Source organism: Prionailurus bengalensis, chromosome D1 (assembly GCF_016509475.1).
Source record: "Prionailurus bengalensis isolate Pbe53 chromosome D1, Fcat_Pben_1.1_paternal_pri, whole genome shotgun sequence".
NCBI lineage: Eukaryota > Metazoa > Chordata > Mammalia > Carnivora > Felidae > Prionailurus > Prionailurus bengalensis.
The window spans coordinates 55,229,055-55,256,128 of NC_057346.1; the positions used below are offsets into that span (position 1 = coordinate 55,229,055).

Below are 27,074 nucleotides of genomic sequence, written 5' to 3' on the forward strand. Positions count from 1 at the left end.
CAGGGTCACTTACCATGGGCTTCTTGAACTCATTGGGCTTGATGCAGCGCACGAAGAAGGGCTGGCAGGCACCCAGCGTGCGCATCAGCAGCTCCAGCGACCGCTTGAATTGGCTGCTGAGTGTGGGCGAGCGCTTCCTGGTCTCGGCGCCCTGGGGGGGACGGACCACGGTGATGGGAGGGGCTGACCTGTGCCCCCTAGGCCCTCCAGGAAGGGAAGCAGGACGGGAGGTCAGCAGGCTTAGGGCCTGAGGGAGAGCCGCCATGGCAAACGGTAGCCTGCTTTGGGGTTTTCTGTGACTGGCCTCCCCTGACTGGCGCTGGATCTTAGACGCACCCCTTGGGACGCCCCTCTGGGACCTGAGCCTGAACGAACCCTGCCCCGGGAGTGGGGAGCCCTGGGTTCCCACAGGAGTTTCTGGGTGACTCTGGGCAAGGCCCAGCCCTTCTCAGACTCCACTCTGCCTTGCCGGGAATGAATGAGTAGCCTAACTTGGTCACCTCAAGACACCGAGGTCCTCCCTCGAAATGGGTCAGACAGACCACCTCCTAGCTGTGTGATCTTGCGCAGGTCACTAAACAGCACTGAGCCTGTTTCCTACCCGGGAACAGCGCCATCTAACTAGCGGATGGGGCTGTGACAAGGGTGGGCACAGAGCTTGTCTCGGTCAACAGCAGCCTGGGAACCCATGGGTGTGTCGGGCACTGCCCTCTTCCCTATGGGATTAGCTGGTCAGCAGCAGGCCCAGATAAGCCTCCTAAGAGGGCACACGGCTGGCCTCCCCCCAGGCGGCCCTGAGGCCCAAAGGCTCTGAGCTCCAGCAGCTGCTATCCAGGTGAGCTACCAGCCCCTGCCCTGTCGGGGTCCCCCTCTCAAAATACTGTGAAATGAAGCGAGGGTGCTGGGGGGAGGGCCTGGTCAGCAAACAGGAAGTGGAACATCTCAGGCCAACACTGAGAAACCAGACCTAGAAATCAGACTCAATTCCAAAGTATTTTGATGTTACTATATTCCTGCCCTTTCATTTGCACGATAATTTATTCGCGAGCTTGATGATTAATGTAAGATCATATATATTCAATGAGACGTAATTTTATCCGATATCCTATAGTACCAACAACCAGGGTAAGACGTGTGAGGTGTGGGGAGGGAGGCAGAGGTGTGTGACACATACGAAACTCAGACCATATGCCCCAGATGGAAATGGAGCTTGCCGAGAAACCACAAACATTTGCTTTTCTGAAATTTGCCGTGGTTCCGTTTCATTTCATTTGGAACACATTCTAGGAGTTTTCCAAGGGACGCCGGGGAGTCTGTGTTGAGGTAGGGTGAATGTCAGGTCTGTGACACCCATGACCGTCCCGGGACCTGATCCAGCCACAGCACCGGATGACCCAGGACTCAGAGGGAGAGATGTCTGGGGTGGGCTTTCCCCAGCCCGCATTAGAGCCCCTGCCCTGAGTGCACACACAGCACACGCACAGACCCACGCCCACGGCAAACCCTCTCTTTGGTTTCTGTCACCACTCTGGAACTATTTCTTTCTTCCCCGTTGGGCTGTGGGCCTGGTGAGCACAGTCAGGTCTGCCTTGTTTTCTGCGGGGGTCGGGGGCCTGCCACGAGCAACAATCAGCAACGCTTCGCTGAACTGGCTCCTGGTGTCCGTGGGCTCCCAGAAATGTCCGCTTTCCAACTGCTCAGGCCAGAAATCTAGGCGCGGTCCCCAACTCCTCCTCTCTCATATCCACTGCGCCAAAAATCTCATTGGCTCTACCTCCAAAATAGATCCAGAATCTGACCCCTTCTTTCCACTTCCTCTGTCGTCAGCGGTCCAGCCACCAGCATGCTTCTCTCAGATCACCACAACGAGCTCCAAACCGGTCTCCCTGCCTCTGTCCCCCACACTCCACACCTCCCTCCAACTCCAGTATCAACACAGCAGCCGGCTGAAGCTGTTAAAACACAAATCCACTCCTATCCGCCCAACACAAAGTCCTGCAATGGCTCCCGAGCCCCTCACGAGGGCTGACAGTGTCCTTCAGGATCCGGCCCCAGTTACCTCTGGTCTCTCTACCACCCCGCCCCCTCCCTTCTAGCCACCGCAGCCTCCTTGCTCTCCCACAATGCACCAGGCAGGCTCGGGGCTTTGCACCTGCCGTTCCTTCTCCCTGCAGGGCTTCTCCTCCAGATGCACACGGCTGGCTCCTCCACCTCCTTACCAGCTTCCCAGGAGGCCTTTCCTGAGCCCCTTATTCAAAATTGCAAAGCCCTACCACTGGCATGTTTCCTTCCTCCATTTGTCTCCATTTTAAATATCCCCGTCTGACAACCACGTATTATGCTTATTCATCTGCTTATTAGCTATTTGCCCCTTCTGCCAGAATGTAAGTTCTAGGAGGACAGAGGATTTATTTCCGTTTTATCCGCTAGTCTGCCCCCAGGACGCAGGACGTTGTCTGGCATAGAACAGGCACCCCGTTCATGTTTGTGTCTGAAAGAAGGCGCGTAAATGGGAGCCGAGTGTAGAGTCTACTCCCGCTTCCTGGCTGCCGGGGTTTCTGATTCAGTTCTATCACACTGAGGGGAATGGCGGTCCCTTAGGATATTCATGGTTTCTGAGCTAATCCGCAGACCTTTGGAAATGGGGTCAAGGTGGGAGTGGAGAGTCCACAGCTCAGTGTTAAATGACTCCACAGAGGGGATCCGAGGGGCAGACGCCGGAGCACGACGTGAGCAGGACTGGGGAGACGCAGGCGGGAGAAGCCACCTGCGTAAAGAGTGAATAAGCGTCCTGTGGACTCAGGGCCCGGGGACGTGTGACTGGGGTTAGACATTAATCAGGGTGCACGATGCCCTAGAAGAATCGTGGTCCTCAAGGCTCAGCTGGTCCCTCCAGCAGCAAAGGCGGGGGTGGGGCTGTCCAGGGCCACTTGGGGAGGCAGACACAGGAGTCAAAGGATGGAAATTTGGGGGTTGGAGACAGGCACAGGACGCATGTTCGGATCACCGGAAGGAGGTGGCGTGGGCTTCTACCCTGAGAAAAGCATAGTCATCGATAAACTGTGACTGGATACTTCACACCCCACCAGACTGATTTCCGGGTCCCTTTTGCAGATCTATCATGTCTCCAGCAATGACAAAACGTATTTTCTTTCTGAGGGGCAATGCTCACAGAGACAGCATTGTGCAGTGACAAAGAGCAAAGGGCTTGAAAAGCTTCCCACTAAAAATTTAAAAAATAACAATAATAATAAAGAAATTAAAAAAAAGCTTCCCGTTAGCTCTTGTGTGCGACTTTCGACAAGTTCCCACACCTCCCCAAGACAGACCTGGGTCAAATTCCTGGGTGTCACAAACTGTGTGACCTTGAGCAAACACCTTGGCCTCTCTGGGCCCCAGCTTCTCTACCTGCAATGGGGGGACCATAGCAAATGCTGCCAGGGCTGCTGTGGGGAGTGAATGAGGTGGGAAGTGTAAGTGGGTAGCTCCCAGCCTGGCCCAGAAAATACTATACAATCAAGATCAAATTTGTCACTGCTGTGTTCTAACTCTGTGCTCCAAAACTCCCTCAAGAGTGTGCCATTTCCAGGGGCCCCAGGGTCTTTCTCTTGGGCCTCCCCACAGTTCCTCAACAAGTGGGTTCTAGTGCCCAGGTCCAGGGGAAGAAGTCCCAGAACAGGAAAGTTTGTGGAGAGGCTCCCAGATAGATGCTTCCAGGTGCTTTGGAAAGAGAGGAGCGGAGGTAGGAGACGAAGTTCAGTGGTGTTGCAGGACTGCCTACGACCAGGAGGAAAGGCTGGGCCTGGCAGGGGTAGGCTGGGGACCAGCAGAGAGGAGGAGAGAGTGGGAAGAGCCCAGTGCCACAGCTATCCCATCAATTCTGCCACCCTGTGACATGTAGGCCTCGGGGTGGGGATGGCCAAGTGCAGAAAAGCTTCCGGTGCCTAGGGTCCCCACTCTGGCGGGGGCCCCACACTCGCCCTGTCAGCAGCTGGGCCACAGTGTTGGCTGGGAGGGGAGGGTCCCGGGGCCAACCCACGGGCAGAGGACAGAGGCCACTGTCCAGTCACACCCCCTGCTCCTGATATGCCAGACGCCCTTCTCTGCTGCTGTGGCTCTTGGGAACTGTTTTGGAACTCTACGAGGCACTCGGCAGTAGGGGGATGCCAGACATGCAGGAAGGGAGACTCAGCATTAAGACCAAGTGTGGGAGGACATCGGTACTAGGCAGAGAGGAAATTGAGGGTTGAGAAGAGGGGAAAGAGAGGCAAGGGGACTGCAAAGCCATGCTGTTGCTAACGGGTACCCCGCACCCCTGGGACCTCTAAAGCACCTTAGGAGCCACAATCCGAAGCCGGTGGTCAGGACACCCCAGGGATGCTGTTCCAGGGCCTGAGGAGGTCCGGGGTGATGACGTTAGTCCCAGCTCCACAGGATACTGTGACTTGGGGTGAGTCACCCCTCATCTCTGAGCTTCAGTCCCCCGTCTGCATAATGCAGAAAATACCACCTGCCCCTCCTGTCCTGCAGGGCTACTGAGGGATCTGGCCAAGTCGTGGACACAGAAGCACTTGGCAGGGCCCGGGGGGAGGAAGCAGACCTGGATACCCCGAAGAGACTCGGGGGGGGGGCGGGACAGAAGACGTGGGAGACCTGGATTCGAGTCCTGGCTCTGCCCCTGGTTCATGGGGCATGCTGGGCAAGCCCTGTCTCTTTTTCTAGGAGTCAGTTTCCTCCTTTAAGAAACTGAGATGGCCACAGTTCACACAACTCAAACAACAAAAAAGCAAAACCACTCCACAAACCACTCCACAAAAAATAAAAACACACTCAAAAAAAAAAAAAAAAAAAAAGAAAGAAAATAAGAAAAAGCCGGCCCTTTCCCCAAAACCTCAGTGCCACGGGGGCCAAGGACACAGCCCAGCCCCAGGGGCTGCTGAGGCCTTGCCCACCATCCACTGGCCCCAGACAGGGGTCTTTTACCTTCACAGAAGCTGCTGACTGGCGAAGAGTGCCCGATGAATAACCACAGAGAAACTATAACAGGAACCACAGTGCAGGGCGAGAGGGGGCAGGGAGCAAGGAGAACGTGGTGGGTCAGCAAACAGAGCAACATCCACCAACGAGAAAGGAGGCCCCTCGAGGCAGAGGTCTGGGCCCCTGGGGCCGGGGCAGGGCAGGCGCCTGGACAGGCACCGAGGGGGCAGTGGCTCTGCCCTCCCCGTGAGTCCCTCTGTGTGCCCTTCAGGAAGCCATGGGACAGGAAGAAAATGTGAAATAAAAGGCATACCATCCTGCAGGAAACAGCACTCTAGGGACAAAGGAAATGCCGAGGGTGGGAAATTCTGCACCCCTGCGTGGGGCCCAGGGCTGGGGCACACAGACCCTTTGTGTTTGTTTCTCTGCATACCGGCATCCATCCTTGTCTTTGAGGATAGATGTGCTCCCTCCTCCCAGGCTCCCTGTGAGCTGCTGGGCATCCAGTTTGGGGCACCTGCCCAGTAAACCATGTCCTGATCAGGCTCTGCTCTGTGACCTCTCATGTCATCCTTCTCTGGGACTTGTGCCCTCCCCTGAGTTGGTACAGCAGGAGGACCAGATAGGAGGATAGTGGAGGCCCCGGGTTTCTCCTGGAACCACAGCAAAGCCCTGTCCCCTCTCTGTGGCCAAAGGTGCACAGGGGAAAAACTTGCACAAGGGTGGGCCGAGGTACAGGCCTAGCTTCCCGGGGAAGGGGTGGGGGGGGGCCCTTCCTGCCCAACAGAGACCCCGCCCCCACGTTACCATGGCGACATCGGCCTGGAAGATCTGCTTGATGAACTTGTTTCTGGAGGAGTGGACCAGCTGGATGATGTCTCCATGCAGGGTGTCCCGGTTCTTCTCCAGGAAGCCTGGGCAGGGGCAAGAAGCAGTCACACCTCGAGCACTGCAGCAGCCTCTTCCTGACAAGCCTCAGCGCCTCCCCAAATCCTCGCCGTCTGAGCCAGGAAGACCCTCAAACTTCACTGAGTTCAACCACGTCCATTTTCCGGTGGGCCACACCAGAGCCTGGAGAGGGCAGTGGCCTGCCCGACATCACAGAGAAAGCGAGGGGCAGAGCCAGACCTCCCTCTCCCTCACCACACAGCCCCCTCTTCCAGATCTGTTCAAAGAGAAGGGCAGGAGACCTCGGCCCCCTGGTCGGGCAGGGATGCCTTCCCCAGTGAACCACCCACAACACCAGCCTTAGTCTTTTGAATGAAAGTATCAAAAGCCCTTGTTAATTACAGCGTGTCACCTGGAAGAGAACACGTGCTGATCTAGTTCCAGCTAATAGTACAGGAATTTAAAATACCTTGAATTTGCCCAGTGCACTCTGTTTTACCAAGGGTCCTCACAGCACTGATGCTCACAACCCCCCCTGTATTTGTGGGGTGGGCAGAGATTGTCTTCCCCATCCCACAAGGGTGGAAACCAATGCTCAGAGGAGCTGAGCTAGTTATCTAACACCACACAGCAAGCCACGAGCAGAGTTAAGATTTGAACGTGGGACTCCTGGCACCAGCCCGGGGAGGCTCCTCTCCACCATACAGATCCCCAAGAGGGCTGCTAGTCCCAGGGACTGAGTTAAGGAACTGGTTAATGGCGGGGGTTGGGAGAGGGGGCTTGATAGGGCGGGGTGGAACATGGAGTGCCCAAGGGCTGGGGATGCCTGCCTGGCGAGGAAGAACACTGCAGAGAAGCAGGACCCTTACCCTGTGGGACTCAGGCCGCCCTGGCTTGCAGACAGCACAGAGACCCAGTGCAGGGAGGCCCGCCTAGTGTCTGGGGAGGGGGGTGTCCCAGGAGGCACTCAGCAGAGGAAGGGTGGGTTTTGGAGTTGGGATGGAATTGCGGGTTCTAATGGAAAGTCTCAGACTCACTCTGGGGCCCTAGGATGGTCCCCTTCCGGACCTCAGCCTCCTCATTTGTCAGAAGGGAATGAGGATACCCATAAACTCTTGCTTGGCTTCAGATCACCTAATACCACCTGCTTCATAAATGAAATGCCGAATTAAAACAGTACTTTGCAAACCAGGAAACGCTGGCAGAATTGTTTAAAGCAGCTCAAAACTGGTTAGTGACTTTAGGCAAGTCATTTCCCTCTCTGTGCCTCAGTTTTTAAATCCATGAAGTAGGGGCGCCTGGGTGGCGCAGTCAGTTAAGCGTCCGACTTCAGCCAGGTCACGATCTCGCGGTCCGGGAGTTCGAGCCCCGCGTCAGGCTCTGGGCTGATGGCTCGGAGCCTGGAGCCTGTTTCCGATTCTGTGTCTCCCTCTCTCTCTGCCCCTCCCCCGTTCATGCTCTGTCTCTCTCTGTCCCAAAAATAAACGTTGAAAAAAAAAATTAAATAAAAAATAAATCCATGAAGTAGATAATTTTAATTTTATATTTAATTTAATTTATATTTTTATATTTAATTTAATTAATTAAATTATTTTATATTTAATTTTATATTTAGTTTATAATTTATATTTATAAATATAATTATAAATATAATGTATATTTAGTTTAATTAGTTTATAATTTAATTATAGTTATAATTTTATAACTTTGTGCAGAGTCCACTCAATATTCTCATCTGTATTCTCAGCAAAAGCATGAAGTCTGACACATAATAGATCTCAGTGAATATAGGTTGAACTGAACTGAAAAATACAATCCTCAGGGTGCCTGGGTGGCTCAGTCGGTTAAGCATCTGACTCCAGTTCAGGTCACGATCTCATGCTTCACGAGTTCGAACCCCGCATCCGGCTCTGTGCTGACAGCTCAGAGCCTGGAGCCTACTTCGGATTCTGTGTCTCCCTCTCTCTCTCTTCCCCTCCCCAGCTTGCTCTCAGTTTGTTTGTGTGTCTGTCTCTCTCTCTCAAAAATAAACATTAAAAAAAACACACACACACACAATCCTCTACTACTCCTAACAACAGACACATTTGTTTTCCCAAATGTCCTTCAGACATAGCGTTGACCTCCTTTTTAACAGCAGGGTTGGATCTCACAGTCCACTAGTTGAAGGAGGGCTGGGAGCCTTCAGATTCCATCCCTTCAGTCTGGCTCACTGGTATACTTATCAGTATATATGAGGGGTGCCTGGGGGCTCAGTCGGTTGAGCGTCTGACTCTTGATTTCAGCTCAGGTCATGATCCCAGGATCATGCTATTGAGCCCCAATTCAGGCTCTGTGCTGAGTGTAGAGCCTGCTTGGGATTCTCTCCCTCTCCCTCTGCCCCTCCCTGACTCTCTCATGCTCACTCTCTAAAATAAAAAAATTTTAAAAATTTTTTCAATAAAAAAACAAGGAAGTATGAAATCAATAGCTCTTTGCTTGTTTGTTTCGATTTTCACTGGCCTGAGACTGCACATGGGACCCTTTGAGACACACACCGCAGCCGATATCCATCCAAGGACGCGGTCCTCTAGACCAGGACGGTAGGGGTGGAGCTGCAAGGGCAATCTGCGATTCCAAGTGGGGTGAACCTGACGTGTTCTGACTCTCTTCTTCACCTCTAGCTTTAAAATGAACCCAACTGCACGTCCCAGCAGCAAGGAGGAGGTATCCCCTTCAAAGCTTACACTTAGTCGTGTTGCTGAGAGTTTGGGTGAATAACAGGGCTGGTTCCAGGCCCAGATTTGCACCTCACGGGCCATGTCAGGAAAGACCGTTAACTTTCCCTTCTGAGCCTCAGCTTTCCCATCTGTACAAAGGAGCACTAAGCCCACCCGAAAGAATTGAAAGCAGGGACTCAGATACTTGTACACCCATGTTGGTGGCAGCACTATTCACGATAGCCAAAAGGTGGCAACAACCCAAATGTGCATCAAGAGATGGAATGAACAGACACACACACACACACACACACACACACACACACACACAGAGAGAGAAATATTATTCAGCCATTAAAAAGGAAGGAAATTCTGACACATGATACAACACGGATGAAACTTAAGGACATGCTGAGAGAAATAAGCCAGACACAAAAGGGTAAATACTGTACGATTTCACTTACAGGAAGTCAGAGTCAGACACATAGATATGATATAGATATGATATAGAAACAGAATAGAGGTAACCGGGGCTGGGGAGAATGGGGAGTTATTGTTTAATCAGCACTTATTTGGGGTGATGAACAGGCTCTGGAAATGGATATGGGTGATGGCTGCATGATATCGTGAATGTACTTAATGCCACTGAATTTTAGCCTTAAAAATTGTTAACATGGTACATTTCATATACTTCACCACAATTGATTAAAATCTCTGTAAGAAAGGAAGAGCACTGGGCCCAGTGTTTCCTAAGGCCCCTTCCCTCTCTGTATTCCCACCCCCGTTCTGGGCAGGAGAAGGGGAGGGTCAGAGAGGGCACAGGAGAGGAGACCCCAGCCCCAGACAGCCCGCTTGTACCTTGGCTCTCATAGTAGACGACGCCTGCAAAGTGGTTGATTCCAAACTGAGTCTCATGGTTGTTCTTGGGGGGGATGTAGTTCGAGTTCAGCTTGTGCTGGGAGTTCAACTTATGCAACATGGTGGTGTCCGTGCCCTGTGGGAACCGAGCGCCGTGGTCAGCCCCCTCCCCCCCACCCCTCCCTCTCCCAGGTCCTTCTGCCTTTGCCGCCCAGGCCTTTGCACCCCCTCTTCTGTCTTTCTCAGGAGCTCCCTCCCTTCATTGGTACCCCACACAGGAACTCTCTGGGCCTCCATTTCCCTATCTGTTAAGTGGGTGCATTGGAACTACAGTCCAGTGTAGAAGATCTATTTCCCACAATGAAAGTCATGGGAGCAGTACCCGCCCCCGCCCCGAGACACATTCCATGTGTGGGGCACCTATTCTGTACCAGCTATTAGCTTAAATCATCATTGTTTGGTCCAGGACCCTGTGGACCGTAGGTGATCCCCAGATGTCAGACAAATGCACCTGAATCGGCCTCAGAGGCACCCTGAGAGGCATGGGTCATCAGTCCCATTTCGCAGAGGAGGAAAGTGGAGGCTCAGAGTGTGAGGGGATGTTTTGCACGGGCTCCAACAAGGGCAGGCCCACCTTGGGGAACTTGCTCTCCTCGTCGATGAGGGAGATGATGTTCATGGGCTTGTTGGCGATCATGTCCAGAGCGTCCTGGTTGTCAGTGAACTCGATGTGCAGCCAGTCGATGCTCTCCAGGTCGTACTCCTCCTGCTCCAGCTTGAACACGTGCCGCACAAAGAACTGCTGCAGGTGCTCGTTGGCGAAGTTGATGCAGAGCTGCTCGAAGCTGCAGGGTGCACAGGGCACGGGTGAGGTGCTGGCCTGGCCTGGGCCCCATGTACAGCACACCCTTGGCCACGCGGTGCTCCCATCACGGGCTCTCCAGCCTCTGAGGCACCATTGTCAAGACCCGCCCCCCCCCATCCCGGAGGTGGAGAAGGGGACACTGAGTCAGAAGAGAGGGCTACCAGGTGGGCACCAAATCCCTGGAAGAGCACCTGGGAGAGGAAGAGCCAAGGCACTGGGTAGGGGCGGGCAGAGAGGGGCGTGAAGAGGGATCCAAAGCCATCAGGGGAGGTGGGAAGTCGGCTGATGAGATTCAGGTTTAAAGGCAGAGATGTGACACCTGTTATGTCCATGTTGTGAAAGAAAATTCCCACAGAGCAGAGCCCCTTGTGGTACCTGTTCACAGCAAAGTTCTCGAACCCAAAGATGTCCAGGAGGCCGATGGACCGGCGAGAGCTCTTCACTTCCTGGGAGGGGGGCTTGTAAATTGCTGCATTGATCTTGTCCACTATCCACACAAAGAGCCGCCCGTAGATGCCCTGCGAGGGGGCTGTGTCAGCCGCTGTGCCCAGCATGCCCTCCCCAGAAGATCCTGGGCCGTCATGGCCTCACTCAGCCCCTTCTGTGCTATTTGAAACCCCCTAGCCTTTCCTCAAACTTTTCCCTTTGACTTGGATCACCCTTTCCTGCTAGAACAATTCCTTCTCCTTGTCAAAGCTCTGTCAAGCCTTCCTAACCTCGAAGTTTGGGAAGAAGCCCTCATTTGGGCTCCCATATCTCCATCCATCTCTGTCTCCCTAACAGCACCAAACCTGGTGTGAGGCGGGGGGGTGGCAATCTGGACTGTGGAAATGGAAAGGACTGGGGGCCCTCTCCACCTGACCTGGTCCACCTTCAGTGTCTTCCTTAGAGAGACCAGAGAGGGTATTCTCTGGGCTGGGAATAGCACAGCAGACCAAGTACCCAAAGAATGTGACCCAGTATGAGGCCCCATGGGGCTGGAGAGCAGAGCAGGCCAGGGGTGGAGGGCCTGAGGAGACCAGGGCTGGCAGGGCTCCTGAGGAGCATAACAGCCCCTTGTAGGATGAACAGAGCTCAGGAGAAGGCAGACTCTTGCTTAGGCCCCCCCAGAGAGCCAGTGGGCAGGATGCAAACCCAAGAGCAGGTAGGGGTCCAGGCCCAGATGTCTTTCTAGCTCCTTGGACTAACCCCCTCCTGCCCATATCAACAACCTAACACCCCAAGGGGTGGAGTGAGCCAGTGCCACTCCACAAACGGCCCACCTTGACGAAGGCATCTCGTACATCCAGTGCCTGCTCCCTGCTGAGCGGGGTGGACACCGTCTCCCCGCGGGTGATGAGGGTGCGGCTGGTCAGACAGTTCATCAGGTCTGGGGGGTTCACCTGGCAGGGCAGCATCCAGGTGCTCAGCCAGCCACCCGCAGCCCATCCCTCCCTCCCCCCACACCGGAGAACTCCCCTCCCCCTGTCCAACCAGGCCTTGCTTAAACCATTTCCTCCACTGAGAACACCTTCCCCACAGCCAGATACCCCCCAAATGTCAAACCCCACCCAAACACTACCCAGAAGGACTGCTCTCTCCTTGACAGCCTTAGCATGTTACCTGGCCCTCTTAGGACTGGGGCAGACCCTGGCTTTATTCATCTCAGTTTTCAAACCCAGGGCAGAGCCTAGTAACCCTTGGCTAAAACACCAACGGGCCGGCTCACCCCAGATCCCCTGCGCCCTACCTCATCCCCAGGAGCAGTGGGGCTAGGGCGGCAAGGCTCCTGGGTGCTGGGCTCCACTCCCCCTCTGAGACCCGTGCCCAGCACAGATCCTACCTACCCACAGTTGGTTCTCCACATTGAACTTCCAGAATTCTCCAAAGCAGACGGCCCCAGCTTCCAGGTTCCCACATCCCCAGCCCCCTGAACCTGAGTCAAAACTGTCCCTCTGAGAGAAACAGAAGCAGCCCTGGGGACAGAAGGCTGGACACTGACCTCAAGCAGGGACGCAGCTGTAGCCAGGGATGGGGAGAAGAGGACCTCACAGGCATCCAGGTTTTCAAACGTGCGGGCTGTCGGCAGCAAGGGGGCGCAGGGTCAGGAGAAGGAGGGCAGACATGGGGGAAAAGGGCAGGCTAGGAGGGCCAGGCTGTCAGGGGTCCTGCTTTGTCCACAGAGGCCATCAGCACTGCGATCAAATGCTTCTCTGGGTCAATGTATGTTCTCATCATGAGCTATAGGCACCCTGAGGGCAGGAACTGTGTATGCCCAGCACCTGGCATCATGCCTGGCATCCAAGTGGAGACACTGACAGTCATGCCCCTCTCCCCTCGTACTCCTCCACCCTAGATGCCCAGAGTGCTCAGTGGCAGCCCTGGCTCCTATGAAGCAGGGTTTGTACCTGCTGGGACGGAAACTGAGCCACAATCCCCCACAGGTGGGGCTAAGAGCCACAGGTGGCTAGGTGCTGAGCTGCCTTTGGACTCCGTGCAGGCGTGGGGTGGAGTGGGGTGGGGGTGCACCATCCGGGCCCCTCACCCTCATACTGCAGGTTGCCCAGGTGCAAGATGGAAGCCAGGAGCTTCGAGATCTCCCAGTTCTCAGTGTCTGTGAACATGAGCACCTTCATTGCTGAGCGGATGTTGGCGTACTCCTGGCTGTCCTCCCGGCCCTCGCAGGTTATGCAGTTACCCTGGTGGGAGGGGTGGGATAGTGGGGTGCAGGAGGGCATCAGCAAGGCCGTAGGGACCCCCAGAGAGGCAGTACCTGGGATGCAGGGCCCCCTCTGCCAGGCCGAGCCAATCTGAGATGCTGGGCACTGACAGGACTCTGCCTCATGACGTGTGCCCACGAGACACGTGTGTGCGCACATAGCTTCTTATCCAGCTCCAGGAAGTGTCTGGGAAGGCCTGTCACACCTATAGCACATACACTCCTTTGTTGTCCCACGTTCCTCATTTGCATCCATGTGGCCTGGCCCAGCCCAGCCATGGGTTCTCCTCAGGACTAAGGAAGCTGGTACCCCCCGAGCCTGTTTGTACACACACACACCCCCTCCAACCAATGCTGGGTGGCAGCCACGGTCCTGGGGCCCACTTCTCGCTGGTGGCCAGCCAGCAGCAAGAGGCTGGCACCAGGCTCTGTGACCAGCGAGGCTGAAGCTGCAACAGCCTGTGCCCTATAGTCTTGGGGGTCCTGGCAGAGATCTCGGTCTTCACATCCTCGAAGGCTAAACTAATAGCACGTGTGTGCAGGCAGGTCTGTGCACGTGTACTCGTGGGCGTGTGTGTCTATGCGCCCCCAGGTCTAGGAGGTCTATGCATATTTAGGAACGTGTAGATCTGTGATGACAATTCATCTAGATGCACGTGCAGCTGGGAAAACGCCCAAGGTCGGGACAGGCCTTATGGCACATACAAGCCCAGAGTTGCCTGGGGCAGTCAGGGGACAAGGGGAAAGCCCACACGGAGGATCCCGTCCGCCAGGCCTGGAGCTGGGGAGCGGCCGAGTGGACTGCCCCCGACCTCGCTGGGACAGGTGTCTCCCTCCCTGGTGCCCTGCCCAAGCCTCACCATAGCCAAGTAGTTATAGTCTGTGGCCTGGCCCAGGCCCAGCTTCTTCTTCTGATCCGCACTCATGCCCTCCAGCATGCAGTAGAACACGTGGTAATTTCTTTCATCAGGAGCCTGAAAATGGGGTACAAGGTGTTGGGGGGCAGGGGCAGGAAGAGGCATCAGAAACCAGACAGTCAAGACTGAGACATGGTTTACTGTTTTACCAAATGACTTCCACAAAAAAGCCCCCACGGGTAGGTTTCATGGCAGGAATTCAGGCCCTAAGACAAGCCGGCAGCAGCATAGGGACGATCCAGACTACACGTACCCCCCCACCCCCCACCCCTGAGGCCGGGGGTCCTGTGCGGGTCAGCTCTGCCCCGGGCTCGGGCCCACCTGACGACAGACACGTGACTTTTCCAGCAGGTACTGCTCGATCTTGGCACCCTCGATGGCACCTCGCTTGTTGAAGTGGATATCGATGTACTTCCCAAAGCGGCTTGAGTTGTCGTTGCGGATGGTCTTGGCGTTCCCAAATGCTTCGGGGTGGGGAGAGGGTCATGGGCAAGGTCAGCAACCACCCAGCCACCCAGCCCCACTCTGAGAGCCCTGGCCCTACCTTCCAGGATGGGGGTGGCTTCCAGCACCTGCTGCTCGATCCACGAGTGCTGCCCACTGATGGCCGCCAGGAACTGCAGGATCAGCTTTGTGCTCTCTGTCTTCCCTGCCCCAGACTCCCCACTGCAGGGGAGACCCAGAGAGGGGTAGGACCCGTCACAGCCCGCACTGGCCCTCTCCCTACGGGGCTTTGGCCCAAGCCGCTTCCCCCACCAGCGCCTCCCCCTACCCAATCTGTAAAATAGGCTGACAATATGGACCTTTCAGGGATGGGGAGAGGCTACAGCAGCTCAGTGCTCTGCCACAGCCAAAGGTACTTTCCTTCCCCTTTAGACACAGACACCCCTCCATCTATACTTGCCATAGAGCATGGCATATGTTGATGCTAGACCAATGTTCTGTCCTATTACCCTTTGCCCAGGAGAGAATAGGAACCTAAAATTTCACCTGACTATAACTTAACAGAACCCAGTAATGAACAAGGTAGGCCTCAAATGCTAACAAGAACTTTGGCAGCATTAATAGAGATATAAGGCCTGAGAAAGGGGAGGTGATTCTCCACGAGGCACTAGCAGGAGCACAAAGTTGGAGCTCCAGTCTGGTGCCGGGCTACCCACCTGATGATACAGCACTGGTCACGGCTGTTGCGTTTCATGTTGAAGTAGCAATTATCGGCAATGGCAAAGATGTGGGGGGGCATCTCCCCAATCTTCTTGTTGGTGTACTGGCGGATGTGCTCTGGTGAGTAGATGGAGAGCAGCTGGTAGGGGTTCACAGCTACTAGAATGGAGCCTGTGTACGTCTGCGGGCAAAAAGGGGCGAAGAACTCACCACTTCCCGTGAGGGAGGCTCTGACTCTAGAAAGTTCTCAGGCTCTGCCCTGCTCCATTCCTCTGGAAGGGACAGCCCTGACTTTGGAGTCACAGGACCTGGGGTCAGAATCCAGCATCTCTAGGAGCTGAGAGTGGGGCTGTCAAACTAACATTGGGTCTAGGTGGGAGTAGGTGCTCAGTGAGATCTGATGAAGGGAGGAACAAGTGGGGAGAAAGGGAGCGTCTCTAAGTCCCCATTTTCCCTATCGTTATCTGCAAAATGGGCATAATGTAACTGTTTATAAGGATTAGGAGGTAGTGTACTTTAGAAGTCATAGCACGCTGCAGGTATTACTCAAATTACTCAAAAGTATGGTCCCCACTTTTGCCTCCAAGCCCCGTATCCCAAAGGTTTGGAGTAATATTCTTAAACCAGACCGGTCTGGAGCAGAGGCTAGGTTGGTCCAGGGGGAGCGGAACCAAATCATAACAGGCTGAAGGGGCTGGGGGATGTGGTTTGGGGGCTGGGTAGGCCCCAGTCTCCATAGCACTGCCCCAGGGCAGAGGGGCCCCTGTGTTCCGGGGGACAGGACACCTCCAGCCATCCTGGCCAGCACAGGTGCAGGGACCCGGTGCACCTCAAACTACTAGGGGCCTTTCTCTCCTTGGGCTCCTCTGTCGGTGCACTAACTGGCCACCTGTGTACAAGATTTCCTGCTGTGAGGCCGGGGCCCTGCCACACAGGGGACAACATGGCCCGGGCCTCTAGCCACCAGGCAGAATAAGGTGCCCAGGGATCACTGCTCCCTCCACTTGCCCCTCCCCACCCCAGCTTGAAAAGGTCAGGCTCAGCCTATAATGGGTGATGGATATATTGACATCCGGGCCTGGAGAGACTGAAGAAAGGTGTGACCGCCAACGGGAAGTGACAGTCGGGCCCCTGTCGCCTCCCACCAAGGGCTTAGTGCATCACCCCAGAAGCCTCAGCCCAAGGTAGCCATGCAGGGAAAGTGCTGATGCCAGTACCCCATATCAGGGGAAATGCCCCAACCAGGGCCGGGTATGGCTGTGCGAAGCAGCCCTGGGCTGCACAGCCCAGACCTGGGTTCCAGTTCTGGCTCTACCTGGCCTGGGTCAGGAGAACTGGTCATTTAGTGCCCTTCTCTGGGCCCTGGAGGTTGCTCCCCTGCCATCCAGGCTCTCCTTCCAAGCAGCCCCATGCCAGAAGCAGCAGAGCCTGACCGTGCTGACCACCCCACTGCCTGCAAGAGCCCAAGCAGGCAGAGGTAGGGTGGAGTGGGGACGCAGGCTGAGGGAACGGCCAGGCCAAGCATGTACGGACAGCCAGAGCCAGCTCTGTGCCACACTCACCCGCCCTCCACAGTTGGTCTGAGGTTGGAAAATGGGGAACAGGAGACAAGGGAGCTGGTCAGTGGGGAATGGGGACATAAGGGCATTCTCCACTAAGAACACCCCACACAGCCCAGGGCTGGGCTAACTTCTCAGATCAGAGCCCACGAACCTCCAGCTCCAGGGCACTCAGACCCATCATCTACAGCTCAGCCCTGCCTGGCTATGGGAGCCCGCTGACCGTCTGTCCCCACGCGGGGGAGTGAGCCGCAAAGAACATATCTTTGGCAGATCGCTTTGCTTCTCTACACCTCAGTCTGCTCATCTGTAAAGGGGGGATGCTTAACACCTACCTCCCAGGGCTGTGGAATGACTGAAGGGCTTACATAACCTTTGACATGTGCCTGCTTATGGAGTAGCTGTCCTTAAGTGCCTCCTTCCTTTCTTCTTGGTGGTTCCTTAATAACATGGCACCGAGGGGCGCCTGGGTGGCTCAGTTGGTTAAGCGTCCATCTTCGGCTCAGATTGTGATCTCACAGTTCGTGAGTTCAAGCCCCACGTCAGGCTCTGTGCTGACAGCTTGGAGCCTGCTCCAGATTCTGTGTCTCCCTCTCTCTCTGCCCCTGCCTGCTCATGCGTTCTCTCTCGCTCTCTCGCTCTTAAAAACAAACATGTAAAAAATAAAAAAAAAATTTTTAAATAACTTGACACCAAACCGCCTGGTCTGTGATCGCCATGTGGCAAGAGGCTGGCTCCAAGCAGTCCTTTAAGGACCCTCCACTGAGACACATGGGGAGGCTGACAGAACATCCTGGGAGCTGGGGAGGGAAAGCTAGGGCCTGTACGAAGCAGCCGATTGATTCCTCTGCCGGGGAAGGGGGTGCGGTGTGGGGAGAGGGGGAGTGAGGGCTGGTCGTGGGAACCAAGCACAGAGGCGTGAAAGGGCATGGCATTTGGAAGGTCTGTTGGAGAAAGGTCATCTTGGCAGCTGTGGGAAGATGAATGGTTGTCCCCGAAGCTGGAGGTAGAGACACCAATGCAGACCTAATGAGCTGGTCAACAGGGGCAGCCAGAGCCAGACAGAGGTGGCCCTGGGAGCAGGCTCGGTGACCAAGTGCCAGGCCGGCCAGTGCCAAGAGGATGCGCAGATACACTCCGAGAAGCCTTCCTGCGGCGGGCCTTGGGCCCTCCTCTCCCCTGCACGGCTTCCAGGGCCCTTCCCGCTCCACCCACAGCCCAGAGAGCCCTCTGGAACAGCAGCCCCCAAGCCCCTGCCTCTTGGACATCCCCCCTTCCGTCCACACGCCTGCCCAGACTGGACCCCACCCTCCCCTCCAACCCTGCTCCCTCTCAGCCAGCCCAACTTGGCCAGCAGAGCCCCACCATCCTTCGCCCGCGGCGGGACCTGGGAGGCCCCCATTGCCTCCCTCTCCTTCATACGAGTCCAACTCTCTCCATTGGCACAGCCACATCCCTGACGCTGGCCACCACGGGCTCTCAACAGACCACTGCAGGCGCCTCCCGTCTGGTTCCCAGCTTCTGTGCTACCCTCACCCCCTACAATCTACCCTCCACTCTGAGCCAGGGCCAGCTTTTTAAAACGTGGCTGTGTCACCCCCCTGCTGACAACCGTCAGGCAATTCCCCACGGCTACAGGACACAAGACGCCAGAGTCCTGGCCCTCACCAACAGCATCCCACAGCCAGGAGGCTCCCTCCATGTTAAACCTTCAGTTAGAAGCACCAACTCCATCCCCCCACCCGCCCCCCGCCAGCCCAGCTAAGATGAGATGATCCCCCCCTTCAGGAAGCCAGGCAACCTCCTATGTGCCCGCATGATCCCCATCACGTGGCCCACCTGACTCCTCTGCGATTCTGGTTCAAGGGCTCTGCCCCCTAGCCTCACTGTCCCTTCTACCCAGGCCTGGCACCGCGCATTAACTGGGGCCCAGAGGAAAGAGCAGAGAAGGGATCTGAGGGGACAGCCTGTCAGCAACTCTTAGGCAGCCTTGGTGGTTCATGGGAAAAAAGCACAGAACAGGGTAGAGAGAAATGCTACTATTTGTGTAGAAAAAAAAAATGTTTTACGTGTAATTTTATGTCATATTCAATATAGATCATACAGCCTTTGTCTTGGAGAACAGATAAGAAATCGGCCATGGTTCTCTCTGTGGCAAGAGGACAACTTTCCAGCTTACAGCACGTGTGCCCATTTCAGAACAGCTAATAGAAGCAAGGCCGCTTCCGTCAGTGAGGACGTCCCCCGCCCCCCACACCGCAGAAGGGCAAGAACACCAATCTGCCAGCTGGACCCCTGTTGGGTGCAGGACGTTGCCACTGCACTTGGTTGCTGCCTGTGCTCCTCAGGAGGCCAGCGGGAGGGGTTATACAGCCCTTTCCAGATGGGAAAGCAGCCTCTGGGAAGCAGAGGGACTTCGAGATCAATTCACGAGAAGCAGGGGGCAAGCAAGGAGACTCAGGCCCGTTCTGCCCCTGCCGGTCCCCCAAGGCTCTCAGCTCTGCTCCCTGAGCCCCTCTGGCCTCCTCTCTCCCTCCAAGGGTCCGTGGTCAGCAGGGGTTAATGCCCAGCTGCCCAGCACAGGCTTCCTGCTCGAGCCTCCAGGAAGAAAAACCTGCCTTTGGGGCCATAGGTTGGGAGGGGGGGAGATAACGACTCTTTCCAAGCCAAGGACACAACACACGTGGTCTCTAGGGGCCCAAGTCCCCAAGCAGAGTTCCGGGAACCTCTCTGGAGCCAGAGACACACTCCAGGAGATGTGACAGGAATGGCTCCGCCTCTGCCAGGAAGCCATCAGGCCTGTCAGGCCTGGAGCCTCTTAGCCCGCCATGGAGACCAAAACACATCCTGGGCACACGCACCTTCCCAGAGTCACAGAGGTGCTCACCCAGAAAGTCTCCCCACTGTGTCAGAGGGAAGTCTGGGACCAGAGAGGAGCAGGGACTCCCCAAAGGCCACCTGCCAAGACTTGGACCCGGGCCGGCCTATTCAGCATCAGGGAGCCCAGAATTCCCACCAGCCATGCCCCTTGCTCCCTGTGGGACCCAGGGGTTGCCAGGTGTCTTCTGGGGGTCCTCCCCCACTTGGGGGTGTCCACAGCTGATTTTGGGCCCTAGGGTGCTTTCCCTCAGGCTTCTAGGGGTGGGCTAGCTGGAGTGGGCATGCCCAAGGCAGATAGTCAGGGAGAGGGCATCACCCAGCCCAGGGCTGTGAGCAGCTGTGGTAATCTGAGGAAATCCTGGGTACATGGGGCTGTGCCCAGGGTAACCCAAGCCATGAAGTGACCAGGGGTTGCCATGGTTAGGGACAGGTATGGTTTCTGAGTGGGACAATGGCCCGGTTGCTTCCTCAAAGCTCTAGTCCTACCCCATCTACCCAGTCACAGCATCAGAGAGTTGGCAAGTTGAAACCCTGTACTGGGCAATCGTTGAACATGGCTCCCCAGACCCACACACACCCAGAATCTTAGGCCCATGGACCAACTGAGCTGGGGACCCCCCAGGTGCCATATTTTGATTTCATGAACAAGAAGGCAACTTAGGCACCGTACCTCGAGTCGGTGTCCTACCCCCTCTCCCTCACCCAGAGAAGAGACCACCAGAAAGGTAACTGGTGAGAAAAAGTGGTATAGATCTTGGAGCTTTCTGGAGAATCCGTAAGCCTCTCGGATTCTTTTCTTTGGTCCCCTTATCAGGCTATTCAAGGACCCAAAGCTGACTTCTCTGCTAGCTCCCAGCTAGTCTATCCCCCCAAATTTCACAAAGAAGATTTGTTCTTCTCAAACTGGAGTTTTTTTCTTCCCCTCTCCTTTATGAATGTTGTGTTTGCCTTTGTTCTTTGATCCAGCCCACCAACTATCCCTCACATGTGAGGAACCAGTGGCCCTGTAAGAATCACTACACTGTGTGCAAAATAACCAATGACATGCCTCTGGTTATTCTTAGACATGGTCTGTGGGGTCTCTGGTGGGGACAACTCCCATCTGACCCAGCTTCTCCGTGTGAAGGGGTCCTCGGCCTCCTCCTGACAGGATACTGGGTCAGGACATCAGCTCTGGCAGTGGCCTCCCTGTCCCCACTTAGCTCTGGACCCAAGTGTTAGACTCCACCCAGCCCCAGGAGAGCAGCCAGAGAGAGCCTTAGGACCCTCCTGTGTCCACCTGCCATCGAGGGGGAGGAGCAATGAGGGAACCACCAAGAACTGGGGCACAGACACCAGTGGATCCCCATAGGGGATCTCTGGCCTGGGCTCGAGTTCTAGCACCATCCTCCTGTCTGGATGCTGCTGCTCATGTCTGGAGGTGCCTTCTGTGCCCTGCCCCCGCTCTGGGTGAGGGAAAGGGTGAGAGGGGCTTTATCAGTGCTAAAGGGCTCCCTGTAAAAGCCACTTGTGTTTACTCAGGGGACGAATGTCAAGGGCCTCAGCACAGAGGCATAGGGGGGCCTGAAGTGGCAGAGGGTCCCAGGGTGGGGAGGGTAGCAGAGGGCCTCCCTGGAGGGTGAGTGGTCACAATTCCAGGGCTTCTGAGAGGATGGATCCCTGACCTTGACACAGCTCCTTGCTGGGATTGCTCAGGGACAACTTCAGGGCTTCCAGCCCTGTCTCTCTGGCTGCTCTTCACAGTCCTGACAACCTGAGTGACCCTGTGTCACTCACTTACCAGGCGCAGTCCTGCCTCCAGCCTCCTATCCAAGCAGTGCCCCTTCCTGAATGCTGCATCACCTACCTCTGGGAACCCCGCCTTTCTCCCTAAGCTGGGAGCAAAGGCCGCACTCCTACAGGCCTGCTCTGTCTGCACTTTTCAGACGCTTATCACCACGTGTGTCTCCCAAGCATGCCCCCTATAGCAGCCTGCCCGGGGATCTGCCTGAGGGTGAGGGTGAGGGTGGGGGTGGGGGGTGTTGCTCTGTCCTGCTCTCTCTTTTTTGTGACACAGCCCTGGTTTCCCTCACCGGGAGCTGCTGGAGGGAGGCGCTGGGCCAGAGACATGCAGTGACCCCAGCACAGAGCTCTGGGCCTGGCTAAACGTCCCTCAGACTTAGTTTCCCAGTCTTAAAGTGGGACTATGAGACTAGCCCAGCAGTTTTCAGAGTGTGGCCCAGAGATCTCTGAACGCTCAGAGAACTTTCAGGAAATCTGTCATCTTTTCCCCCTCCGTATCTTTGCAGCCAGCTTTTCCTCATACCCTTCAACCCAACATCATCGCATCAGGCTGGATGTGAAGCAGATATGAGAATTAGTTGTCTCCTATTAAGCCAGACATTAAAGGTATTTGAAAAAAATATATAAAATAATACCACTCTCCTCACTACTTTTGGGGGGTATATATGCAGTTATTTTCCATAAAAATGTTTCCTATAATAGACCTTTATGGTTATTTTTTAACGTATTGATACATTTGTGAAGTTTCTCAGTTTCAAGTTCTAATATGGTAAATACCAATAGATAAAGCCTACATTAATAACTGCTCTGGGAGGGGTGCCTGGGTGGCTCAGTCGGTTAAGCGTCTGACTTCAGCTCAGGTCATGATCTCACACTTCGTAGGTTCAAGCCCCATGGTGGGCTCTGTGCTGACAGCTCAGAGCCTGGAAGCCTGCTTCAGATTCTGTGTCTCCCTCTCTCTCTGTCCCTCCCCTGCTTACACTGTCTCTCTCTCAAAAATAAATAACATTAAATACAAATAAATAAAAAATAAATGTTCTTGGGAATCCTCAATTTTAAGAGCATAAAAGGTTCCCAAGGCCAAAAAGTGTGAGAGCCTGTAGACAATAGTCTCCGCGGGCCCTTCGTGTTCTGACGGTCTCTGAACCCACCTCTTGGAATCAGCTCAGTCCTGGCCGAGTGAGACTATTTGTCCTTGTCAAGTTTCAAGGTGAAAGAACGTGGAGGATGTGTATGACTGGTTCTTATAACAAGGTTTTGTGGGGTCAAGGATCATGTTCCTTCCTCCATCCCCTTCTGAGGATAGAGACTCTGGGCCCATCCTAATGTTGACCTTGAGGACCAATGGCAGGCCCCGCCCCCACAGCAAACCCAGGGTGGGACAGCCGTTCCCCATCTCTGGGCAAAGCACAGAAGCGGCTCACCCACCGGCCCAGGCCTCCCAATGGTTTCAAGGCCTAGGGAGACGCATGAACCCGGGGTGTATACCGCTCCCTCCCCCAACCACAGACCACAGAAGCCTAGGCCCCAAAGAAAGGATGGTTCAGAACAAATGGCTGGGGACAGAGGAGCCCCTGACTACCTCGGGAGAACGGCCCCTGGCGGGTGGGCGGGGCAGCACTCACGTAGATGAGATGGTCCCGATAGCGGATGAGCAGGTTGCGCAGGATGCCAGCCTCATTGAGGTCTCCCAGGCGGATCATGTCCTCCACGCCATGGACCGACGTGGGATGCATGGGCTTGATGTGCGTGGCGTTCTGCGGGGAGATCCAGTGTTCCTGTGGGGAGGCACGGTGGCTACCGTCAGGTGGCTCTTCTGGGACCCAGGCTGTGCTCTGCTGGGCAAGGGGTCCAGGAGGGGCAGGAATCCTGGGTCCGCGCGGCCCTGGTAAAGGCCTTGTCCTTTCCCGTGGCCAAACACGATCATTATCAGGTTTGTGCTCACGCCCACACTCTATGGACCACTCCTCCTCCTCTTAGGGAATTCTCTCTACAGACCTAAACGATGGGCAGTGCAGGGACTTTGGCCCCACTTAGGATTCTCACAAAAGGAATTAGAGTCCCCCCAGTCTCTTCGCAGGATGGAGTGGGAAGTGTTAGTAGACTGGACTTCAAATTACACCAGAAGCGATTTCAGACAGTGCCAAGAATAAACCAACGGGCATACAGGATAGAGATAAGGGACGGAACTACCTTAGGGTGGTCAGGAACTACCTCTCCGAGGAGGTGACATTTGAGCTGAGATCTGAATGACAAGAAAGGGCCCCCTGAAGATATAGAGAGGGCATTCCAGGCCCAGGGAACAGCGAAAGCAAAGCCTCTGAGGTCGGCAAAGGCAGGGCCATAGCAGTGGAGATGGAGAGAAGTAGATCTGTTTGGAATACAGCTCACAGGGCTTATGGATGAAGGTGGAGCAGGGGTGAACTTTCAGTGCGTGGGTGCTGATGCGGAAACTAGGAGAGAGGTTGCCCCGTGGCTCTTCCTCTGCTCCCCTGTAGTATCTTCTCCTCGGGCAGGGGTGGCTTCTGGCGGTACGTCTGGTCAATAGCATTGGCAGTTTCAACAAACCCGCAGATGGCTCCTTCCTTCCCCAAGGTGGTCCCCAGCACCTTCTCCTCACAATCCTAGCATCTCAGGGAGGGGAGAGTCTGACTGTGCTCTGGAGTGTGGCTGCAGCCTGAATGAGCCCCCACAGCCCTCTGGGGGCCCCTCCCTGTTCCCAAATGCCAGAACCCTGGGAGCTCCAGGGGTGTGACTTTGGGGAACAGGGGAGAAGGGGACCCCTCTGCCCACACCCAGCTCAGGCCCTCAGACTTGGTGAGTTAGTGTGGTGCACCCAACATGTTCTCTCCTGCCTCCTCCTCTTCTGGGTCCCCCTCTGGGATAACCAACCCCAACAGCTAGTCACTAGCAGGAATCTGGGGCATGGGCCCCTCATCCTGTCCCATCCCCAATCCAACTGGTCACCCTGTGCTACTCATTCAACCCTCCGAAGGGCTGCTGCTGAGTGAGCAGTGCCTTCCTCGCCACCTCGAGCCCCTACTCTGATCCAGACGGCCATCTCTTCCCTGGCCCTTGCTGCCCTCCACCTCACACCCAGCTCTCCCCCGCAGTCCTACATCCCCTGGGGGCTTCCTCAAGTACCTGTCTGATCCCATCATTCTGGGGCTCGGAGCCCTTCCCTGCTTCGCCACCCCCTTCAGCCTGGCATTCAAGGGCCAGCCTGAGGTGGACACAGGGACGTGTGGCCTTTGCTCCAGCACAACCCCCCCCCCCCCCGCCCATAGTTCTAAGCCAGAGAAGGTTGGTCTCCACTTCCCCAAATGCCTCTGTCGCCTTGCTCGTGCGGTCCCCCTTACTTCCCTTCCACCCGGCCTTTGAGGCCCCACTCAAGGTTTTCCCAGTTTCTAAAGCCTCTGCTGACAAGGCTGCCCAGCCTCACATGCTCCACTCTTCCATCCCCCTCACCTCCACCACAGGCCACGTCAGGGCCTCCTCTGGGCTCGCACATTGCCTGGGTCTCCCACTGCGAGGCAGTGGTCACCCTGGGCTGCTGGTGTCTGAATGCAGTTCTGACCTCCCAACGTGCCCAAAGGCTGGGGGCTCACGGAGGCCAGATTCCAGGTCTATATCCTGGGTCCACAGGGCCTCATACATGGGCCAAACACAAATGATGTGGCAGGAAATCTGCTAGGACGTGACTAACTGGTGGCTACTGGACCAGTTCTGAATTAGAAGCAGGAATCCTAGTCATGGAGAGACCCTAATAGTCCCTCATACCCGCCCTCTCACTTCGCCTGGACCAGAGTAGGATGGGGGCCTGCACAATACCCTCAGAGGGACCAGGGACAGGGCTAGCCATATAGCCTACAACTCCAACTGCCCTGGCATTTCAGGGCACCTCCTGGGCCAGAAGCATTTCCATCCAGGTCAGGCCCTCACACGGCCCTCCCTGAGGCATGAATGGGCCGGATGGTGAGATCGAAGAACCCGCCTGGACTTTCCAGTCCTGAGTGGAACATTCCTCTCTCCCATTTTATCCTATTTCTTGATAAAAGCTGATCCAGTTGGAAAATTCCCTCTGCCTGGTCCCTGCTCGCGGACTTGGTGCTAGGCTCTGATGCAGGCCAGAGGGAAGAGGGTGCCCGGGCAGGCTGTCTGCCTCTCCCATTGACCCCAGCCTCTGGTCCCCATAATCCTTACCCTAACAGTTCAGCCCAGAGGTAAGAGGCGGCTCAGCCACCGCGTGACCCTGTAAGCCCTGTGCACGCCACCTGGCTTTCCTGAGCTTCCATGACCTCATCTATGAAATCGGAGTTAGAAGAACAGTCCCTTCTTCTTGGGGACACTGGGGGAATTAACTGATACACGAAAGGTCAACCTGTGTTTTACTCCCACCATGTCTAAAAAGTGCTGCTGCCTGGTAATTGCCCAACCAGGGCTGGGTATTATTACTCTAATACTTTCTGGTTTGACAGAGGAGATCTATGTTCTCATTTGTTCCTCATAAAATCCCACAGCAGAATCACCAGCCCCCATTTAATAGCGAGGAGTCACACTCAAGTGACAAAGTGGCTTACCCAGTTAAATGGCAGAACCGAGCCTCTCCCTCCCCCTTTCCTGCACAAAGGGGACTCCCAGCTGAGGTCAGCACCCCTCAGGTCAATGTCCACAGGCACTTATAGCACAGATCAAAGTGTAACCAGGGCACAAACAGACCTGGCCCTGAAGGAATGCCGGAGGGGGGAGGTGGGGGGAGGAGGGGGGAGGTGGGGGGAGGAGGGGGGAGGAGGAAGGAGGAGGGGGGAGGAGGAAGGAGGAGGGGGGAGGAGGAAGGAGGAGGGGGGAGGAGGGGGGAGGAGGAAGGAGGAGGAAGGGAGGAGGGGAGGAGGGGAGGAGGGGAGGAGGGGGAGGAGGGGGAGGAGGGAGTGAGGGAGGGGGAGGAGGGAGTGAGGGAGGGGGAGGAGGGGGAGGAGGGGGAGGAGGGGGAGGAGGGGGAGGAGGGGGAGGAGGGGGAGGAGGGGGAGGAGGGGGAGGAGGGGGAGGAGGGGGAGGAGGGGGAGGAGGGGGGAGGAGGGGGAGGAGGGAGTGAGGAAGGAGGAGGAGGGGGAGGAGGGAGAGGAGGGAGAGGAGGGAGAGGAGGGAGAGGAGGGAGAGGAGGGGGTGAGGAGAGGGAGGAGGGGGAGGAAGGGGAGGAAGGGAAGGAGGGGGAGGAGGAGGGAGGGAGGAGGAGTGGAAGAGGGGGGAGGAGGGGGGGAACATGGCCAATCCCAAGGACTGGGAACACATCTGGAAAAGAACTGGCCTGGCACTGAGTTTAGAGGGATGGGGAACCACGTGATCTGTAGAATAAGGAAAGGAGAGGTGTATCTGGCAATGGGAACAGCTTGGGCAAAGGCAGAATGTTAGGATCTCAATGAAGACTGGAACCATAACCATTCATTCATTCATTCAGCAAAGCTTCACAGAGAACTCTCTCTGGACAGATATCTTGTGGGGTCTCGGGGGAACCAGATGGGATTCGTCTGGTCTCGGCTGTCAAGTTAAGGGAGTCTTAGAAGTCAGAGGGGTCAGGTTGGGGGGTAGGAATGAGAGTGGGGAAGCCCCTGAAAGAGGGGGCCAGAAGCCCTGGGCCCAGTGCCACTGAGGCAAACCAGACTCTCTGACCTGCTCCCGGCCAGCCAGTCCCATCCCTCCATGCCTGCAGCCCCCACTCTCAAGTCTTTAGTGGGAACAGGTGGGAGGGGAGTTCTGGGATCCAGTGACACAGTTACGGGACACCATCTG

The 27,074-nt window shown here is 55.8% G+C and overlaps 1 protein-coding gene across 3 annotated transcripts in view; it reads right to left on the minus strand.

Annotated features, from left to right (window-relative positions):
- MYO7A (myosin VIIA) overlaps positions 1-27,074 on the minus strand; it is an 84,431-nt gene that overhangs the window by 37,898 nt on the left and 19,459 nt on the right. For all 3 annotated transcript variants that reach the window (XR_006297381.1, XM_043580152.1, XM_043580151.1), the window contains 13 exons: positions 22,913-23,065; positions 15,063-15,247; positions 14,447-14,568; positions 14,224-14,366; positions 13,846-13,959; positions 12,812-12,965; positions 12,269-12,345; positions 11,550-11,669; positions 10,663-10,805; positions 10,057-10,267; positions 9,423-9,558; positions 5,785-5,891; positions 14-151 (listed from right to left, as the gene is read on the minus strand). Coding sequence is in view for 2 of the 3 variants with exons in the window: in XM_043580152.1 (XP_043436087.1) it covers positions 14-151; positions 5,785-5,891; positions 9,423-9,558; positions 10,057-10,267; positions 10,663-10,805; positions 11,550-11,669; positions 12,269-12,345; positions 12,812-12,965; positions 13,846-13,959; positions 14,224-14,366; positions 14,447-14,568; positions 15,063-15,247; positions 22,913-23,065 (1,803 nt within the window). In the remaining variant the exon portion in view is untranslated. The remainder of the gene's footprint in view (positions 1-13; positions 152-5,784; positions 5,892-9,422; positions 9,559-10,056; positions 10,268-10,662; positions 10,806-11,549; positions 11,670-12,268; positions 12,346-12,811; positions 12,966-13,845; positions 13,960-14,223; positions 14,367-14,446; positions 14,569-15,062; positions 15,248-22,912; positions 23,066-27,074) is intronic.